Source organism: Vulpes vulpes, chromosome 8 (genome assembly GCF_048418805.1).
Source record: "Vulpes vulpes isolate BD-2025 chromosome 8, VulVul3, whole genome shotgun sequence".
In the NCBI taxonomy this organism is placed as follows: Eukaryota; Metazoa; Chordata; class Mammalia; order Carnivora; family Canidae; genus Vulpes; species Vulpes vulpes.
The window spans coordinates 40,015,561-40,031,574 of record NC_132787.1 but is presented as its reverse complement, the minus strand read 5'-3'; the positions used below and the strand labels follow the sequence as shown (position 1 = coordinate 40,031,574).

At 49.8% G+C, this 16,014-nt stretch overlaps 1 protein-coding gene across 1 annotated transcript in view; it reads left to right on the top strand.

The window, feature by feature from the left end:
• Window positions 1-16,014, top strand: part of CCND2 (cyclin D2) — a 30,235-nt gene that overhangs the window by 1,820 nt on the left and 12,401 nt on the right. Inside the window, exons 2-4 of the mRNA XM_025995388.2 lie at window positions 549-764; window positions 3,420-3,579; window positions 13,191-13,339. Coding sequence (XP_025851173.1) covers window positions 549-764; window positions 3,420-3,579; window positions 13,191-13,339 — 525 coding nt within the window. The remainder of the gene's footprint in view (window positions 1-548; window positions 765-3,419; window positions 3,580-13,190; window positions 13,340-16,014) is intronic.

Sequence of the window (16,014 nt, the reverse complement as noted above, 5' to 3'; positions counted from 1 at the left end):
TCCCCCTCTCTTCCCCACCTCTCCCCACCCACCCCCCCAATAGCGGCGCCTGGGCCGCAAGGACGCCCCCGGACATTTTTTTCAATTGTCGGGAATGATAGAGCAGGGTCCGGGGCTCCGAATGAGACCAAGAAGAAGACCCCCGGAGCCTCCAGAATATTTTTATTGATTTTTTGAAAAGATGACGAAATCCAAAAAAGAGAGTGTGAGTGAGTTAGAGGGAGCAAAGAAGTCAGTAGCCAAAGGGAGCGTCGCCGAGCCTGGCGGCTACTGCGCATTTGTTTGCCTCCTCGGTTCGGATCTTCAGTTCACCTCTTTCTTACGTTCCTGGGGAGTACCCCAGCACCGACCATTTAGATTTACCCCGTTTTCCTCATCTTTATTCTTATCACATAGTCTACTCCCCTCCCCCTCCCCGCTGAAAAATTAAATATTTTTGCTTCTTTCCATAGGTTATGCCTTTTCATTTCTTTTTTTGTGTATGTGTGTTTTCCTGATATTCTTCCCTCCAACCACCCCCACCCAACCCATTCCCGCTCCCATCTTAGGTCTGTGAGGAACAGAAGTGCGAAGAGGAGGTCTTCCCTTTGGCCATGAATTACCTGGATCGCTTCTTGGCGGGGGTCCCAACTCCTAAGACCCATCTGCAGCTGCTGGGTGCTGTCTGCATGTTCCTGGCCTCCAAACTTAAAGAGACTATCCCTCTGACCGCAGAGAAGTTGTGCATTTACACTGACAACTCCATCAAGCCTCAGGAGCTGCTGGTAATGACAATCTCCTTTCTATTCCTCCTTCCTTTGCTCTCTCCAGGCCTGGCGAGCTTCTACCTCCTGCTCCCCAAACAAATCCTTTGGATCCCAAATTACCGCACTGCTGGAATTTTCACACTTTCCGGAAATAACGCTTTAAATACGAATTTTTTTGTGTTCCTACTGTGTGCGAGGCACTATACTAAGCACTGAGGCTACATCCAGGAATAAGATACCCAGATACCCCAAGACATTTGTTGTGTCCGTGAAATTCAATTACAGTTGTGCCTGCGTGTGTGTGTGTGTGTGTGTGTGTGTGTGTGTGTGTTTGTGTATGTGTGTGTAGGGGAAACCTGGAACACAGTGATAACATTTTAGTTAAATTCAAATTTTCATCCACTGAATTCTAAGAAAATAGCTCGACTTCTCACATGGTAGGAATGTGCCCACATGATAGAAGTGTGTTGTCCTGTGTGTCCTAAGAATCTACAGTTCAAAGGTAACATCAATGGATAAACTCTCAAGATACCTGTACGTAATAGCTGTTAACTAAATATCAGCTCATTGACTTTGGAGCCAAGTCAAAATTTGGCCTTTTTATTGGAGGAATCTGAAGCCTGGGTTCCTAGCTCCAGCGGGGCTGGGACCTCTTTGCCATGACAAGGGTCCTGTCTTGACTGGTTTTCTGGCAACAAACCTTTTTCCCACCCAGTCTGACTCTTTTTCCCTGCAGCTTCGCACTTAAAGGCGTGTCCATGTTGCGGCAGTGTGGTTTGGGAGAGTGGCACCCAGGCCCACCAGGAGTGGTGTGCGCACCTTTCTCTGCGCTCTTTGGAAAGGGGCCCCCCTCTAGCTGCCCCTCCCCCTCCGGGCAGCCTGCCCGAAGTGAAGTCCGCAGGGCCAGGGCTGGCTGCTAGAACGGAGCTCTTTGTGAGGGGCCTTCCTTTCTGGGGCTGGGCTGCCATCTAGTGGCAGACATGTGCAAGGTTGGGGGAGGAATTGCAGGGAATGCAGAGGGGCCTGAATGACTTCACCTTTGAACCGCTGCCAGATTTCAGCTGCTTCTGGTTTGGTCCGGGAGGCCCAGAAAGGTGCTTTCTTCTGGGAGATCTGCTTCCTTTAATAATAGTACAAGACGAGTGGTTTACACTCGTATTCCCCTGCAAGAAGAAAGGGCTGGAATTTCAAGCCATCTTAGAAGACACTGGTGGTTTAGTCATTTTATCTTTTTTTTTTTTCCCTCCACCCCAACGTCCTGTAAAAAGCCAAAGCCAACATTATAAAGCATGTAAAGGAAAGTTTGTTAGAATTCGTTGCCAGTTTGCTTTTCCTCATGGGAGACCAGGAGAATGAGTCTTCCATGTGGTTCATTTGTTTCAGTGTGACGGTGGGCCACGGTGTTCTTCAGGACACCCCAATTTTTCCAGGACCAGCCAAGCTAACTAATACTAGGTTCCTCCAAAACGCTGCCTTCCAACCCCCCCCCCCCACCTCCCCGCCCATTCCCCATCTATTTATCCCCAAAGCTGGGATCTGGAGGAGTCCTCATATATGCCCAGTGAGGGGAAAGGAGGCACCCCAAATCACACAGCCACTTAGTGCTGCAAGAGGGGGGCTGGGGCTCTGGTTGCTGGCTTAGCAAATGGGAGATAGCCTGGGGGCTCTTAGGGCAAATGGGGGAGCAGGGTGCACAGGCAGGCAGGTCTCCACCTCTCATTCTTATGAAGGCATGAATGGATAGGCCCATTTTCCCTCTGATTGCGCACATTTTTAGGGTTTCCTTTTTGGCTTGGTTTACCTTGAGCACAATTCTCCAAATGCATCCCAGTAAGGGAGAAAAGAGGTTTCTCACGAGGTGGGCTGGTGATGAGAAGCCCTTGAGAGATGGGGGTTGCACCGGCCACCCTCAGCTTTGAACGGAGGGATTCCGTGACCTAGTACAAACACTTTCACTTTGCCCCATCACCTCTAGCTGCAACATGGGGTTGCTAGTGACCCTCTGGTGGGTCCTTTAGTCATGATGACAAAGGCCTATGAAGCTTTTAGGTGAAAGGGCATTCTGTGGCTGCGTGTCCTTTTCCCAAGACTTCTGCATTATTTGTAGAGGGGAAAGTTTTAAAGCAGAGAGAAGTGGCGCTTTCTGGCACCAGCTACAAGTAAGCTAATTGGTTGCCAAGGAGTTGGGCCCAGGAACCTTATTTTGAGCTTTATCTGTGTGCATCATTTTTGCCCCAAGGATTAAAAAGACTATTAATCCAGCGGTAGAGACACAGACAATAAATTACTACCTAAGGGCCACAATGACCTTGGCAGTATCTTATTGTAGGTTCAGCCTTCCGGGTGGGCAGGCAACAGTACTGTTTGGAGGTGGGGATTGGCTGGGAGCGGGGAGCCGGACAGGAAAAGAAATGGCAGAAAGCAGAATCTTGGCAACAGCCACCTGGGCTCTCATTATTGCCCAGGGAGCCTGACACTGGAAGCCTAAGAAGAGATGTCAACAACTTCCAAGCTTTGGGGGTGGGGGAGGTACTGGGACAAATGGGCCCACCTCACCATCCCACAGCGTCCAAATGAGTGTCTTTAAAACTGGTCTGGATCCCCAATCCCAGTCCTGGGACAACAGGTCAGCCTCTGGGTTTTATACTTTTCTCTTCCTCCCTCCCTCATCAGGAGTGGGAGCTGGTGGTGTTGGGGAAATTGAAGTGGAACCTGGCTGCCGTGACCCCTCATGACTTCATCGAGCACATCCTTCGGAAGCTGCCGCAGCCGAGTGAGAAATTGTCTCTGATCCGCAAGCACGCGCAGACCTTCATTGCTCTGTGTGCCACCGGTAGGAGCAGGCCACAGTAGGGGGTGGGGGGTTTGGGGGGGGGGTGGTCGGGGGTCCTGGGGGAGTGGAAGCAGGTGCACACCCAGGCTGAAGAGTCCTTTTGGAGGGGGTGGTCAAGGGAAGGCACCTGGGGTACTACCTGGCATGGGCTTAAGAGGTTTAGGAGATAGGTGGTCCTACTAACCTAGACTACCAGGTTTCATGCCTGGGCTGTTTTATTTACTTTATCTCAGCCTGGTACATTCTTTTTCTCTGCTCAACTTATAAATGGTTTATGAGGACGGGTGTGGTAAGGGAAAAAAAAATAATGCCTGTTAAAATATTCTTTATGATGTCTAAAGTGCTCTTTGAAGATTATATATACTGCTCTCTGGTTGTGTTTAAATCTTTAATCTTTTGAGGAAAAGGATGGTTTGGAGATAAGCCCAAGAGGAACTTTGGGGGGTGGGGGCAAATATAGGTTAAAAGAACACTGTCAAGATAAATTCGCTCCCTGCCCTGATAAGCAATAAAGGGAAGGCCGGAGGAGTTCTTTCTACTGTGGGGCACATACATGTAGCTGTTCCCTCTGCTGGATGGGGGAGTAAACCTGGCTGGCTCTCAGCAAGGACTCACGTTCTGAGCACTGAGTTTTGATGCACTCCTTCAAGTGCTGGTGTTTTGATTTTGGTTGCAACCTTTCACACAATAGTCACAACTGGCTTTTTCTTATGAAGAACTTTCCACCCACCATGTTGGTCCTACAATTGATACATAGTTCTCACTGGCCCATATGCTTTGCATTTCTCTAATGAACTAAAGGCCAGAGGGTTGACAGGTCTCCTTAAACTGAACTGGGCCAGTTTCTACCTTTTTTTTTTTTTTTTTTGGTAGTGGCCATGGGAGAGACCCTGGAGCCTTAATCATCCAGGGGAGAAACGTCATAGAACCGACCATCTGGGCAGATCATTTGTTTGTGGATGGGGGGGTGGGGGAGGAGTGGCGAGGGGTGGGGTGCAGAGGGTTCAGCCCAAGGTTGCCAAGAGTTGTTGAATTTTATAGTTGGGACTCTGAGGCTAACTTTTTTCCAATACCTTGTTACATGTTACTCTAGAGTAAATACAGATGGATCACACAGTAGGCAAGAGTGTATACGCTCTGTTTTCGGTCAAAAGGTCAGACTTTGCTACTTCTCACTGGATGACTTTGGACAGGCTGCTTCACCTTTGTGAACCTCAGCTTCCCTCTGCAAAACCCACCTGTGGATGCACGATCTTAGGGCCTTTTCAGGGTGGGGGAAAACGAAACTCAGAAAGAGATGATGTGCAAGGAGGCACTTTGTGAACCGAGGTGGTACCGATTGTGCACGTCTCCATCTCCCACTTTTAACTATTCCCGTTGCCTTCATCCGCTGCCGGCAGAACCCCTTGCTCTGCCTTGACTGGCTTTGAATGTAGGATCTCCAGACATCCACAATTGATTCTGGGGCACAGGTTTTGTTCTACTGGTTTGCTGTAGTCCTGCTCTTCCCAATCCAGGCGGTCCCATGGCATGTGTATGCATCCTGTGCCCCTTTGTGGGAGGGTAAACTGCCCTTCCTGCAGCCCTGAGGGGGCCATTCTTCAGAGCCCCCGTGGATACCTTGCTGCCTTTTAGACAGTCACCATTCTTTTGCTTCCTCTCTTCTCCTGCTGTCTGGCCTGGGGCCCTAGAGGTCAGTCCCTCATTGACTTGTCATTTTGTCTCCCAGGCCCTGCTGTCCCTTCCTCTCCATTGTAATGATTCACTGTGGGGGAGGGGTCAACCAGTCCTTTTTTGCCTCTGGCCCTAGGACAGCTGACCCCCTGACCCTTAGCTCTCCCATTGCCCAGCTGTTAGCCAGAGTTCTGCTTTGACCTTGTCTCTTGACTGACAGATCTTTTGGGGTCTGTCCACCCATCCCTCCATTCTGATCTCTGTTTGGGATAGAGATGGTGAGTGGAATTACCCAGGCGTGGGCAGATCCCCAGATTCTGTAAAGGCCCATTCTCTCAAATTGGGGATCCCATCCCCCACTCTGGCCTTCTTTCCTAGATCCTTGACGTGGCTGCCAACTCCAAGGCCAGAGTAAGGAGCACGGAACTCAGGCACTGAAGACAAGTCTAAGGGGTGGCATGGGAAGTCACAAAGACTGCCTTCTGGGAGACCGGAGCTAACTTTGGATAGGAAATGAGGAAAGATAGAAGGAACAACTCCAATCTAATGAAAACCATAAGTCAAGTACTAAGCCTTAGGTGTGGACTGGTCAGGGTGAGAGAGGGGTTCTCACAAGTTTTCAGAATCTGGGAAGGATGGCTGTGTCTCACAAGGCTTTTCTTTCTCGATGGGTGCTTGAGTCTGAATGACTGAATTACATAGCATCCTTACTGTGTGGAGTTTTATAGCAGTTGTCCTGACAGTATAAAAGCCAAGGGCTGTTTTTCTTGGAGGACACATCTTCCAGTTAGATGCTACCTTTTGGGGGCCCGGGTGTGACAAATGGTTGAGTGCCTGAGACCATCTGGCAAGTAGTGGGTGCAAAGGGACTGAGAACCAAAGGTAGGTGGTGATGGATGCAGAGACCGTCCTTTCTGCTCCTTGTGTCTCACACCATTGTCCTGGTCCCCTAGTCCTCAATATTCTGCCTTGAAGCCCAGCAGACACCTGTAGCTGGGGTCCTGCAGGCCTACAGCGGGTCCTGAGGACATGGTAGCCGACCCTTAAGGCTGTGTGGCTAGTTTATGGGAAAAGTTGGTTGTGAAAGAGCTGGCAGTGGTTCCCTAGTCTGTGCGGGGAGTGCATGTGTGTGTGTGAAAGGGGAAGAGAGAGCAGGAGAGCAGAGAGGGGCCGTGAGAAGGGGAGCGGAGCTGCAGTTTTCCTTTCTGGCCAGAGGGTAAGATGGTGGCAAGGCGGCGAGGTGCCCTCCTTCCCCCTCCCTCCTCGGCTCAAAATGGCTTCTAGGGGGAAAGACTGCCTCAGACTGTGCACAGTGTCCCTCTCGGGGCCAGTCGTGGTCAGCGGAGGCATTGGGGTGAGAAGGAGACCTTCATAACTGTCAGCCCCTGGCATTCCCCTTCCCGGGGCTTTGGATCCTGGGGAAGCAGAACTGAGCCTTCGTGTCTTCCTGGTTGCCGCCCTGATGGTAGAGCCCCCCAGGTCTGCGAACAAGGAAAGAAGGACCATGTAAGATGACTCAGGATCGCGCTCTGGCACTGGAAGATTCTTGATGCATGATATCATGCTCAACAGATGATTCCAGTTAGTCTAGAAAAGACAATGACATTGAGTTTCAACGTGGTGGGGGTAGGGTGGAGGTGCATTGCCTCCTGACCCGAGGCCCCACATCTCCCTCTTTTTGCCTGCCCCCCCCCCCAAGGAGCTTTGCTTAGGCTCTTTGCACCATGTCACCACCCCAAGGCCCGAGCACCAATGAAGATAACCCTTGTGCCTTGTGTTGCCAGTCTTCCTGGTTTTCCCTACCTAAGGGTGCTTCATGACCTTCCATCATGAGGTATTGTAATGATAGCTGGGACCCAGACAGGGTAGGTGACTCGGCCCCTTATACAAAAAGGAAGGTTTGCCCTGGTGGTTGCTAGGTGGGAAGAATTTACAGCACCTTCCCCTCTCTTCTGAGCTTCTGCACTGCCTCCACAGCTGACAGGGCCCAGAGCTAGGGGGGGAAGGGGCGTGTTCAACTGGCAGTGCAAGTGCACCCTGTGGGGACAGGCAGCGTGACAGGGTTATCTCACTTCCCATCTGGCTGTAAAATGAATGACTAACAGGCTGCTTGCTATTCTCCAGCCATCTCCCACTCCTTCCCCTCCCACCTAGGCCTTTGGAGTCACATGGGCATTAGCTTGGCTTGGCAGACCCATCCCGTGTGCTAAACCTATCTCGGGGGTGGTAGGTGAGGTGTGTGCTGCCCACATCATCATTTGGCCAACAGGCGTCTGGGATTCTGGCCTTTTAAACTTCCACCTTGCTGCAGGTTGGAGGAGGGGGGAGGGATGGGGGAAATGAGAGACACTGCCCCCCCCTCCCTGTTTTCTCTTAAGCCTCATGGCAAGTATCTCTCACCCCCTAGTGGTGATCAAGAGCAAAGCGGTCACTCTTGGACTTGAAGGTCTCCCTCACCGTAGCCAAAACAATCGGCCCTAAACTCATGTGCAGGGCCATCTAATCTGTGCTTTCAGACCAGCTTAGCTCAGAAGTCTTTCTACAGTGAGATCTTACCAGGGCATGCAGATACCAAGTTGATGAATATGGAGCCCTCGCTGTCCTTGCCCAGATTAAGGAGTCCAGTGTGGCCCCCAAGAGTGCCTGTGGTGGGCTTGGGAAGTTAAGTGGGCTGTGCAGGTCACAAAGTTTGCTGGTGCCATGGCTACAACCCATTTCTTGGACTCCTGAGCCGGGGCTTGCTTTTTAGGGCTTTTCTTGCACTTCTGATAGGAAGATCACACTGTATTCCTTAGTGGGATGTGGGAGGTAGCCTTGAGGAGCTATTCACATTCTGGTAAGTTATAAAGAGCATGAAGTCCACAGTCCAAAAGTCTTGACCTTAACCCTAGACCCAGGATTGAGCATTGGACAAGTCCAGAATTCATTGATTTGGGGTGTCTGGGTGGCTCAGTGGGTTAAGCATCTGACTCTTGATTTTGGCTCAGGTCAGATCTCTGAGTTGTGAAATCGAGCCCCAAATCTGGCTCTGTGCTGGGTGTAGAGCCTTGCTTAAGATTCTCTTTCTCTGTACCCTCCTGTTCACACCCCCCACCCCCGCTTTTGCATGATTATGCTTTCTCTCTACTCCTCCTCCCAAAAAAGAAAAAAGGAAAAGAATTCATTGATTCACCTGTAAAAGAAGTGTTTTGAAACAGATGAGTTTTACGTTTTTTGTTAATAAATACCTCACTACTACTACTTGGATGATGAGTAAGCAACCAATAGAGCTGGGATTCCCCTAAGGTGTCCCCCTTGCCTCCACCACTTCCCCAGGAGGTCATTTCAGAGGCTTCTAATATGTGGGCATTGTTCCTCAGCTCTGGGTGAACCACACCTGAGTGAATATGGGGGGGCACCTGAAAGGGAGTTGCCAGCCTCTGTCTTCCATTCATCATATGGGGGCCCTCGGTTTCTCCCACTCCCAACAAACCAGCACGAGGCTTTGGAAAACTCGATGAGGTCATTTCTGGGACACAGAACACAAGTGATAGCAAAAGATTCTCCAGGCAGCACAGAGCCCTCATTCTTCCCAGCAGTCTCGGCACGGTTGGCCTGCTGTCAGCATCCGCCTGTGTCCCAGGGATGCAGCGCAACCTTCCTCCTTGTGCCTGCTGATGCTGAACAGCATCTCCCAACAGTCAGGATCACTCCTCACAGTCCCATAGAAGGTTCCTGGGGCCAAAACCGTGGTGGTATGACACTGATTGCTCACCATGAGCTGGGCACTGTGCTTTTACATGGATTATTTTAGTCCTGTCCTCAGAACAACCGTATGAGGTGTAGGTATAATTATTCTCCTGATTTGCTGGTGAGAAGATGGAGGCTCAGCGAGGTCAGGTGACTTGCCTATCTTCACACAGCTGATAGGTGGTAGGACATTGGCCTCCCCATACTCCACTCTCCAGTTCTTGGAGCTGATTGGCTCAAATCCTTCCCATGTCCTTAGAGAGTCTCCCTGAGTATCTTTCAGCTGCTGTTGCCTCGAGCACTCCCTTGCTTTTGAGAAGTTTCTTTACTAGCTACCCATGTAGTAGGCACCTAGGCATTTAGAATGCACAGTTCTGTATTCGATTACTATGTTTACATCTGGTGAGGGGGGGTGGGGATTAATCCATGCTCCCTGGAACAGTGGCGACTTTGTAATGACTCTGTTGTAATGGCTCACTGGTCAATTAATTGCCTCTCACTCTGCCATGGAGGAAAGAGGGGTCTCGGGAAGTCACCTCTTAACCATTCCGGTGGGCAGCGGAGGGTAGAGATAGATAGATCCTCGCCTTCTGCACCAAGATATATATAGTTTGTTGGTATTTTTTGACCAAGACAGGTAGAGATTTCTGAGAGATTTTTACTTGGCATTTTATTTTTGCTGAAATAAAATAGCATTAAGAGAAGAACTTACAAAATCATTTACATTTCGTTCGTCTAACAGTGAGAAAGTTTACATACATTTTCTGGGACTCCTCCTACTTCAACTATCTACATATATGTATTTTTATTCATATGTTCCTGGAAGGTGGTAGTCTTGGTCATAGCACGCAGACATGGCATTTGATGTTTCTGCCCACTCCCCCTGCCCCAGTGGGTATGTTTGAATACTTTTCAGTAAAGTTACATAGCCAAAGTTGAAGGCTTCCAGGAGTGGCTGCATGGGTTGGGTGAAACTTTCCACGGGTGAGTGCAGAGGTTAGGTAACTAGAGCTAGTGCAAGGACACGACCCTTCAGCTGTTTTATTCTGGTGTTTTTCTCTGTGCTGTTTCCCCTACCAACAGAGAGGGGGTGTCCCTGAGCGTGGTCCTGGGGCAGCCCCAGAGGCCATGCAGAACTAGCGCTGCTCTGTGGACAGAGATGCCTTGTGACTTTGATGCTGGCGGGTGGAAGCCATGCTCCATTCTGTTGATACTTCTTTTCTTGGGAGTGGTTCTTATTCTAGATCCTCAAGGAAGAACAAAATAGAGCTGGAAGGCACCTGGGAGATTAGCAAGACTAAGGTCTTCTAACCTTTTGACCCAAACCATGAAGAAAGAAATACATTTTATAGCACAGCTCAGGATATAGATAAATGTCCATCAAACTGATACAATAGTTTCTCAAGACAATATTTACTCTTACTACATGATTACTTGCTGATACTTTCTATCCTATTCTGTTCAGTTAAACAGCAACAAAAACAAACTGCAAATGGATTTTGGGACCCAACAGTGAGTGCAACTGGAAGTTAGAAAAACACGGATCCAACCCCACCCATTATTTATTTATTTTAAAGATTTTACTTATTTATTCATGAGAGACACAAAGAGAGGCAGAGACATAGGCAGAGGGAGAAGCAGGCTCCATGAAAGGAGCCCGATGTGGGACTTGATCTCGATCTCGGGACTCTGGGATCACGCCCTGAGCAGGGGGCAGACGCCCAGCCACTGAGCCAGCTACCCAGGTGTCCCTCAACCCCACCCTTTATCAGACAAATGGAATCTGGGTTTAGTGCTAATGTCACTTCCTTCTGATTTCCTCAGAGGAGAGCCTAGCAGGTGCTCAGGAATCTAGAGGAAGACCCTGGTTTGCTACTGGGGTGGGTGCAGAAGAGCTGCGCAGCAGCTGGCCTGGCTTCCAGCAGCTTTTCCCTGGCAGGGGCAGCTCTACCTGGTCTGAGCCGCCGAGGGGCAGCTAGGCTCTTGTACACTGTGACCCCACTTCTGGGAGGCAGGGGACAGTATCCCCAGTATCCTCAGCATTTTCCTAGTGAAATAAGAAAGGAGGCATAGTCTTTCTCGCCACTTTGGCACCTGCCATATCCCGGGGCCACCCATATACATCCCCTGGCTTCCAGAAGTTAATTAGTTTGCTAAAATTAGGAGTCTGTTTTGTGTGCAATTGGACAACAAAAGATAGGCACGTTATGAGGTGTTCTCTCTGGTCTGAGGCCTGGGACAGAGGAAAAGGATGGCCAGGGATATCCTCCTGTTCTTCCCTGCCAGATGCTCCCACCCAGGGCCTCTGTGGGCCCAAGGCCATGGGCTGGCTGCCTCGTCTGTATTATGAATGTCACAGGGGGAAGCTAACGAGGTTATTGGGCAGAGAAACAGTCCTGTGAGCCCATGTGGAGGAGACCTACAGCAGAGCAGGAGGCAGGGAGGCCGCCGTTGGCACCATCCAGGGGGGAGAGAAGACACGGGAGGAGTCGGTGGCAGCAGGCTTTGGGCAGAACGCAGCGATATGTGTCCCTCAAGAAGTAGAAATGGTGAGCGGCCTAAGGAAAGAAAGCCAAGGAGACCGACAGACTGACAGGCGGCCAGGCTTGCTCCGTGCATGGGATTCGGCCAAGATGGGAGGTGTGTGCATGGTTCAGTGATCAGTAGTGTTGCTCAGCACACCACTAACGTGACGCTGGACAGTGGGGTCATCTATAAAAGGGCTTTAATGGGATATGTTGCTTAATAGGGCAGTGGACAGGAAGAAGGGAAGGCATTAGGTTCATCTGTTTTTATAGTTTCAACCTGATGTGCCTGCTAGAATTTGAAGTGTGACCCAGGTCCTCCCTCTGTACGTCCCTCTCACTATCCCCACCCACCTCCGCCCTTGCCCAGCTGTATACGGGCAACTGCAGTAGTGCTAGAACCAGAGGTGACGCACTGGAGGATTTGCTCCACTCCAGGACTGACTAAAGTGAGTGACAGTAACCTCTCTAACATATCAGAACAAGGCACAGGTAAGGGCAGTGTGTCAGCTCAGGGGTTTGCCCTTCCTCATCCACCATACGAGCACCTTCTCTGGTGGGAGTGTGGGTGAACTGGCATGTTACACCGATGGGACTGTATACGTGGGGCATTAGCGGGCATTAGGAACAGCAGCAGGAGTCAGGTGTGGGTGCCCTTATCTCTTCCTGATAACTGGGCAGTAGGTGATCTTGGTCACCCAGCCTCTTTGCGGGAACATTCAGGAAACTGAGGTGTTTGGTCTCCCACGCTGAGCCCTCACCAGTGCACAGGAACATAGGAACATACCCTCTGTTTGCTTTTGGAGAAAAGAAAGTGGATGAGGGTTTGAGCTCCTTCAACTTATTCTCACTTTGTACTTCTCTTAGCAAACTGCTGTTTCTTTTTCCCCCAGCAAGAAAATGGGACCTTTGGGCCCAAGAGCCATACAACCTAAACAAAGCCATCCATGTGGTTAGGGTGCAGTGGCTAATACTGGGTGCTGGCCTTCTCTCCTTATGTTCTGAGGGTCTTGGGCTGGAAGTTGGGAATTGTACGAAACTTGGCCCTCATGCCCTCCATCCATTACTGCTTCTCTCCCCCACCCCCCCTTTTTTTTTAAAATAAAATAAAATCATCTTTTGTTTTGGGCCATCTGTCTGTTGACCGTCCACAAATAATAGGGGCAAGATTACATCAGGATTATCATTCTTCATATCATTTTACCTGCTTATACTTTCCCCACCTTCCACCATCTAGATCCCTTGGTCTGTCTCACTTGTATGGCGCCTAGGTTACCTTTTCTGGTCTCACCTCAGCCCTCCCAGCTCTGCTCGCTGTGACTGCAGAGGACACTGCATTTCAATTACCTTCCTGCCCCTTACACATGCCAACCCCAGACAGGCTCATGGGGGTGAGGGGTTGGGGACAGGAGTCCCCTCTCTGAAAATTACTCTGTGTATTCAGATAAGCTGTCCACCTTCCCTGCCTCAGTCTCTCCATTGGAGCTCTGGACCTGCCACAGTAATGGTAAATAAATAAAGGATGTCTTGTGAAGGGAGACTCAGGAGAGGATGTGTCTGTAGGGTGAGGAGTCACCTGTGCAGCTGACCTTTCACCATCCTATTTCTGAGGATCTTCAGGCCAGGGAGCCCCCAGATCCGAATTCTTCCTGTGCCTTGACCTTCTGCCTCTCATTCTCGCAGACTTTAAGTTCGCCATGTATCCACCATCGATGATTGCAACTGGAAGCGTGGGAGCCGCCATCTGTGGGCTGCAGCAGGATGAGGACGTGAGCTCCCTCACCGGCGATGCCCTGGTGGATCTGCTGGCCAAGATCACCAACACGGATGTGGTAGGTGGACGCCATCTTCTTGGTTAAAACCAGATGTCTCTTTTCTCAGTTCAGGAAGAGACAGTCGGCTGGATGATGATGTGTTGGGAGGTATATTTTTTTCTTTTTTGGCGGTGGTGGCTTCTATTTTCCAAGATCAACATCCAAGGTAGTAGTACGAAATTCAGTAGGTGAGGCTTCCTTGTAAGGGTTTGAAAGCCTCTGTGCCAGAAAATAGAGAAGAGAACCTAGCAAGCAGACACAAGGTGGGAGGAGGGCTGTTTACTAATTTTCCTTCGTGGTGTGGGCTTCCCCAGGAGTCTGAATTGTCGTTTCATGTCCATTTATGTACATGTCCTCAGGCTGCCTCTCCCCCACAGTGTCTGCTCTGCTTACACCCACTCGGGCGGAGACACAGTGGAGAAGGGACTAGAGCCGGCTGCTGCCCTGGGGGCGGGGGCGGTGGGGATCCAAGAGGTGCCCCACCTCTAGACCGTGTCTGGCCTTGACACACCTCTCAGCCTCACCCGCCTCTCACTTCCCCTTTTGTTTAATGTGGTAATGGATTAAAAAGTACTTGTACAAGAATAAAGAGCCATCCTAATTTAAGGAACTATTATTAGCTATAGATTTTTCCACCCCTGTGCCCCATGGACTGCCCAGAGGATGTAGTTCTGCTTGCCAGAATTTGAAGCTCCTTAGAAGAAAGGTCTTGAGAGACCAGGGTCAAGTGAGGCTCTGATTCTGCTGGTAGGAGACTGCAGTCCTTTAAAGGTCTAAGCTAGGGTGGCTGTGAGAGGTCAGAGGGGCGGGTAGAGGCTTTCCATGAGAGGTGCAGAGGACTGGGGCACAGGGGTAGGGTGGGGGCAGTAGTAGAGCTGGGACAGAACCTGGAAGCTCCGACTCCCCGTCTTGGAACGTTGTACTCCACCCTTGTTGTAGCTTCTGAAGCTTTTTGTTCAAGAAAGTCCTCTGCTTTTTAAAGGCAGTTGGAGAGGCTTGTCAGCAGGGAGGCCCTCATGTGGCACCACGGAGAGAATCAAGGTGCAGGGAAACATCACGAAGCGCCCCTCTGGATGTTCCAGGTAGCTCCTGAATGCCCTGCTATGGGAATATATTGAGTTAGGAGATAACGTGGCTTACCGGCCTATGGCTGATGCTGCATCCCGGATGCTGAGCAGAAGGTTGACAACTCAGAGTGAGGACCACAGCTTGCTGGCTCTCTCACCTTCCCACCCGCAGTTTGCCTTGGTCTTTATTACTGTCTTGAGGAAGTAGTGCACGGAAGTGTTGAAGGGCCTCATGGAACCAAACCCAGGGTTCTTATATGCTTTTAAAATTCTAGGCCCTAAACATGGGCTTAAAAAAAAAAAAAGGCTCGTACGACTATGTACCACCACCTGGTATCTAAAACACAAATCGGAGAGACCCCTCCAGTGTGCTTCACGTGAAGAATGCTTTTCTAATCCTCCAGAGGCAAATCTTGGGACAGAACTTAATATTTATAGAAATGATAAGCTTTCTTCCTTTTCTGAACATCTCCTATTAAGGCTGCCTTACAAAAAGGACTCCCAACCAGCAACCAGCTTAAGACAAGCTCTTGCTCGACCCCCAGAGACAAAAATGTCAGTGACAAGAGTCTGACCCCCAGGCACTGTAACCTCTTTCAGATATTTATAGACCTGCTCTGATTGGCGGGTTGCCCCATGAGTCTCTGGCCTTATCGCCCCTTACTAGTTTCAGATGGACAGAGGTCACTACTGAGGTGCCACTGAGTCTCTTCCGTTGCCTTTCCAGACTGCAAACCAGTTTCTCATCTTATGCTGGAGAAACTGCTTGCCCCTTTCAGATACAATGTAGCCAGTCCATCCAAGTTAGCTGTCAGACTGGGTTCAATGGATACAAAACCGATTGGCTGGCTAGAGGGCCTATAGATCCCAGCTGTTGAACTGGAAATGCATGTGTGCCTCACTCCTCCTAGTGGGCCTCCGGTTAAACATTTTAATATTAAAAGCTAAGCATGAACAGAAGAGAATATAAACTCCATAGCATTTTTTCAGATAGGAGTTCCAAACTTTCCTCTGGGCCCTAGAGGCTTGCTCACTCTCCCCCTAGGAATGTTCTTAGTAAAAAGGCTTGAGCAGCATTGGGCTAGGCTGGCTTTCAAGTGCTATAGGTCTCCTCCCATCCATCAGGCTGTGTTCCCTGAAGAACTGAAGCTCAGAGTGAAGGAAAAGGAAAGGACTGGAATTCAGAAAGCATTAGTATTGGAGAGAGGCACATTTTACTTCCTGAGCTCATTTGCCATTTCATGAGTCAAGAAGTGGTGTGTCTCAAGCACTTACTCTCCATTCATTTCTGGAAGCATTTATTAAAGGCTCACTGTTGAAGACTTGCATGATGAGCAAGGCCTGGATGGAACCAAGATAGAAACTGGGGCGGGTGGGTCTTGTATGGAAAATAGAGGAGATGATGTTCCTGACTTCAAGGAGCTTGGCGACTGTATGGCAAATCAAAAGTAAAGCATGCAAAATCCTAGCACGTGAAGATCATCAAAAAATGAATGCTGAAGTATTATGATGAATGCAGTATAGGGAAGCAACCTGGGGGAGAGAGCTCACCAGGCCTAATGTGAAATGCAAGCCTCCTGGCATTAGCGATAGAAAATGCCCTTGGAATGGAGAAACAAAACGTGG